General features: G+C 34.0%; 2 protein-coding genes across 2 annotated transcripts; one reads left to right on the forward strand and one right to left on the reverse strand.

The window, feature by feature from the left end:
• Nucleotides 1-331: 331 nt before the first annotated feature.
• Nucleotides 332-2,963, forward strand: LOC139852237 (uncharacterized). The gene is made up of 6 exons (XM_071841475.1): nt 332-868; nt 1,372-1,557; nt 1,630-1,869; nt 1,944-2,161; nt 2,245-2,499; nt 2,576-2,963. Exons 1-6 carry the CDS (start codon nt 457-459, stop codon nt 2,819-2,821), a joined length of 1,557 nt encoding a protein of 518 aa, XP_071697576.1. The 5' UTR covers nt 332-456; the 3' UTR covers nt 2,822-2,963.
• On the reverse strand, nt 2,908-4,523 carry LOC139852238 (mitochondrial import inner membrane translocase subunit TIM14-1-like). The gene is made up of 3 exons (XM_071841476.1): nt 4,221-4,523; nt 3,420-3,598; nt 2,908-3,238 (listed from the first exon to the last, which is right to left on the reverse strand). The coding sequence occupies exons 1-3, from the start codon at nt 4,221-4,223 to the stop codon at nt 3,082-3,084; spliced, it is 339 nt and encodes a 112-aa protein (XP_071697577.1). The 5' UTR covers nt 4,224-4,523; the 3' UTR covers nt 2,908-3,081.
• Between the last annotated feature and the right edge of the window lie 335 nt (nt 4,524-4,858).

The raw sequence follows: 4,858 nt of genomic DNA on the forward strand, positions 1-4,858 counted from the left end.
GACCTTTCTTTACCCCATCCCCAAAACCACCGAAGAAAATCTCATACTCCATCAAATATCAGTTCGAGTATCATAAATCATATCTTCAAATAAATCTTCATCCCAAAATAAATTAAAATTAAAAATAAAAATAAAAATAAAAACCAACATACCGACCACTTCTACAGTGACTGTTTATTTTTAACGTCTACTATCTTCGTCCTAAAGCAAAGAATAATTACCAAATCTCTTTATTGCGTAGGTTTTATGCCATTTCCCTCTTATTTTATTCCTTTATTACCATTTTCACGCCGTTAAAGCCTTGTTTCATATTTTATTTGATACACAATCAACACAACTTTTTCTTTTTCTCTCCATTTTTTACTTTAATACGGAGTATATTATACACTAATTTAAACGGCTACTAACTTAATGAGCTGATAGTGAAGTAACACGTAGTTTAGTTGCAGCTGAGAAATGGATGACGTGAGCAGAACGAAAACATGGACGGAGGAATTAGCGAGTTTAGTAGAAGACACCGGAATACGATACACCGGCGACGACGAGACGCTCTCTACGCCGTCGTTTGATTTGAAGCATATTCTAGAAGGTGAGAAAATGGAATCTGAAAGTATGAAAGATCAATTGAAAGGATTCGTGAAAGCTTGGGGTGAAATAGTGATTGAATTAAGTAAAGGATGTAAAGATGTTGTATTACAAACTGTGTTAACTGATGATAGTTTTCTAGTGAAGAAAGCTAAAAAAGTTAAAGCACCTGTTAAAAGAGGCGTCGGAAAATTGAGTGTTTTGAATGAGTTTTTGCCCGAGGATCGTGATCCGGTTCACGCCTGGTCGATTATTCTATCGGTCTTCTTTGTTGCGTTTTCTGGTAATTTCGATATCGAATTACTTAATTTGATTGTGGTTTTGTAGTGTTTGAGTATTATGAAAATTGGTTGATTATTTAGGGTTAAGTGTCTAATTTTGTATCAATCTGTGCCTAAATTTCAAGTATATACATCGAACTTTTTCCTGTTATTGTTATTGTTATTATATATATTTATGTATTATGTATATGTATATGTGTATATGATATGTATGTATGTCCAGTTACTAAAACTGGTTAGCTTACACTGATTTTGATAGTCACAACTTGTAGTCATATCATAAAAAGCCAGTTACCAAAAAAAGAAATAATGAGATGCATTCAATTTAATGCTACTAAACGGAAATTTGAAATTTGGCAGTAGTTTGATACATTTTTAAATAAATAATTTAAGTTCAAATGATTGATTTATAGTGCAGCTGATGTATCCAAAAACCGCCTTCTTCGACTTTTTTTTGTTAGAAATGATTATGTAATCGCTTATCCATTGTTGTTATGTATTGCAGTTTTATGTGTGAATATCAAATATGACAGAATTTCAATTCCACTTGTTCAATTTCACCCTCCTAGCGCTAGTCGTATAATGCTTCCCGATGGTAGAAACATGTCATATCACGAACAAGGAGTATCTGCAGATAGAGCTAGATATTCGATAATTGGTCCTCACAGTTTTCTTTCTTCTAGGCTTGCAGGTAAAATTGTAGAATTAGTTCCTATTAACTCGTTATGTTACAAATGATTTAGAATTGATTCTTGTTTTATAGGTATACCAGGGATCAAATCGTCACTTCTAGAAAAATTTGGGGTCCGATTGGTAACTTATGATCTACCTGGGTTTGGGGAAAGTGATCCACACCCAAATAGAACTCTTCATTCATCAGCATTAGATCTTTTACACTTAGTAGAAAGTGTTAACATTGACAACAAATTTTGGGTGTTGGGATATTCAACCGGTGCTATGCATGTTTGGGCTGCACTTAAGTACATACCTGATAAAATTGCAGGTATGATTGATTACCTTCTTCACTTCAAATTGCTATCATTTTTTAAGTTATGCAATGCTAGTACTTTTGTACAGGTGGAGTGATGTTTGCTCCAATGGTTAATCCATATGACCCGGGCATGACTAAGGAAGAGAAGTTAGGAACATGGGAAAAATGGACACGAAGAAGGAGATTTATGTTTTTGTTAGCTAGACGGTTTCCTAGATTTTTAAGGTTTTTCTATCGCCGAACTTTTCTCTCGGGAAAACACGGTCCTATTGATAAATGGTTATCTTTGTCACTTTCAGATAAGGTGCTTGTGCTTGTATATATGCCGTATTTTATATCTTTTTTGTGTAAATTGAATCCGATTTATGATGATTGTGATTATTACAGGATAAAGTTGTGATTGAAGATCCAACATTTATAGAATTTTGGCAACGGGACGTTGAGGAGTCAATTCGACAGGGAAATGTGAATCCTTTTGTAGAGGAAGCCACATTACAAGTGTCGAATTGGCCTTTTAGTTTGAAAGATCTACAAGTGCAAAAGTGGTGCCCGGAAAAAGGCTTATTTCATTGGTTAAATTTTATGTCTAGTGAAGTAGAATGCGAGTTAGTTGGATTTCTAGACCCAATTCACATATGGCAGGTTAGCAATTTTATTTGTGTGGTCATTTGTACTGCAATTTAAACAAGTTGCTAAAACTCGGTTTCATGACATTTAGGGAATGGAAGATCTTGTTGTGCCAACCTCAATGACGGATTATGTGGCCCGCGTTTTACCAAGTGCCATTGTGCATAAGCTTCCTGATGAAGGTCACTTTTCGTACTTTTACTTCTGTGATGAATGTCATAGAACAATTCTGTCGACTCTGTTTGGAGAGCCACAAGGTCCCATTGGAATCGATGATCAAGCTCCTTTAGATCATGCCGTCGAAGAAGAGAGTCAAAGTCAAATCTCTCCAAACTAAAAAACTGACATTATATAATTTGTATCTTTTTGTAGATGCGTTGACACTATTTATCATCTAGTTACAATATGTTTTGAGATGCCAACACATTCCACAAAATAATCATTCAACAATGCAATGGTTCTACTTGAGAACACAGTTGTTTCGATTCAATGATTTATTTCAAGAAACATTAAACTCATAAGTTGCACATACAGCAACAACATTTAAAGGTATAACAAATTTGTGTTTAAGCTAAAAATAGACTCGTCCTTAAAAAATCAGAATGCAGAACCAGTGTTCTTCGACTTCCTCAACATCATATCTTTAGCTTCACCGATTTTGGAAGCGAGATAGTGACTGCCGCCAGCGTCTGGATGGTTTGCCACCATCACCTTTCGATATGCTTGTGCGACCTTATCTGCTGGACTACTTTCCCTGTACATGGCGGAAATACAATCTTAACAATGTAAAATACAATCTTAACAAGGTAAAAATGACTAAATAGCTTTGCAAAATGAGATCTATCTATAATATATTTTAAATATAAATAGCCATCAAATAAAATTACTTTTTTTCCCATTAAACAATGAATACAAGTTCAAACCAAGAAGTGTACCTGACACCAAGAATAAGGGCGGCTTCACGTCTAGTCATTTGAGGTTGAAAACCACCTTTATAAAATTTGCGAAAGGCAGTTGTAGCTGGTCTAGCCTTGAATGCACTCCAAGCTTGAATACCATATCGAGCAGCAGTAGCACCAGTAGCAACTGCAAGTCCTATCACAAACGCACTCGCCTGATTCACATTCAAGTGTTAGATTCAAAAGTGTATATAGCCTTGTAAATATTGCCTTAACACTAATTAACAAAATCAAAATAAATTTACCTTTCCACTATCAAAAGTCTCATCTGTTGTTCCATACATAACCAAAGATTCAATTTAAAACTATTTAGCATACTGAAAAAAAAAAACATTTTCCTTATTGTTACTATTATTCTTTTCTTACATGTGCCAAATAACCAAATTATGAAAATGTTGTCATTTTGGTTCATATTCAATCCTGATATAAAAAATAATTTAAAGCTCATAACCTTATAAATCATAAATGGAGTTTAATTTTTTCAAATTCCAATAAGCCTATAAGCTCAGAAAATAAATTTAGCTAAACACCGCCTAATTACACAAAAATAGCAGCAATTTATTTGAAGGGAACCTTAACATACAATCTTAATAAAAGAATGATGCAAAATGAAATTAATTTAACGTTCTACGTTAGATACATAGCCATAATCAGCAATTTTGCTTAATTAATTTGCATACATAATACTATACAATATAACAATATTAACTGTACATATTACACCAATAGAACCAAAAACTTAATTAAATATTAAAATGAGTACAATAGATGACTAACCATTTAATTGGGTATCTCAGCAATCGAACGAAGCGAGAAATTGATAATAATAATAATTGGTCTTGCAGCTTCTCAAATTTAGGGTTTTTATTTAACGTCGCACAAACCCTAGATTACTCGAATCAGTCTCGAGACTTTTCGTCTTGCAAATTCAGGAACTTGATGTCGAAATTAGAATAATGGTTCGATGAATTAGAGTATGATTAATGATGAACATATAATTTGTTATTCAGTTGACAATAATGGATGGTGGATGAATTTGACGGGTTTAAATTTTGGGGAGCCGACACCGACCTATGTATGTCTTTTTCCCCAAGTTAGCCCTAACTTGGTGGATTTATTTTATTTTATTCTTTTGGCTAAAAATACTTTAAAATTAGAACTCATCGAGAATACTTTATTGAAAAAATAACTCCCGAAACAACATACAAAAATAATAATATTCGAGTTAAACCCAAAAAAATAAATTAAAATGAGAACTCACAACCAAACAAGTAAACAACTAACAATGTCACCAAAGAAGCGGTGCTTCAACGGTACCCGTCCCTTTGAAGCCGGGGCTCCATGTTTGGAAGCTACACACAAACAGGGCGCAAGTTCGAGTCCCGGGGGGAGCAATTCCCTCGGAGTATGCCTTC

Source organism: Rutidosis leptorrhynchoides, chromosome 6 (genome assembly GCF_046630445.1).
Source record: "Rutidosis leptorrhynchoides isolate AG116_Rl617_1_P2 chromosome 6, CSIRO_AGI_Rlap_v1, whole genome shotgun sequence".
Taxonomy (NCBI): Eukaryota; Viridiplantae; Streptophyta; class Magnoliopsida; order Asterales; family Asteraceae; genus Rutidosis; species Rutidosis leptorrhynchoides.

Excerpts from the sequence above, each read along its gene's own strand:
- LOC139852237 (XM_071841475.1), top strand. The coding sequence starts at position 457 with ATGGATGACGTGAGCAGAACGAAAACATGGACGGAGGAATTAGCGAGT. Across the intron at positions 1,558-1,629 it reads TCTTTCTTCTAGGCTTGCAG|GTATACCAGGGATCAAATCG; the intron begins GTAAAATTGTAG and ends CTTGTTTTATAG. Across the intron at positions 1,870-1,943 it reads CATACCTGATAAAATTGCAG|GTGGAGTGATGTTTGCTCCA; the intron begins GTATGATTGATT and ends ACTTTTGTACAG.
- LOC139852238 (XM_071841476.1), bottom strand. Across the intron at positions 3,239-3,419 it reads GCCCTTATTCTTGGTGTCAG|GGAAAGTAGTCCAGCAGATA; the intron begins GTACACTTCTTG and ends CGCCATGTACAG.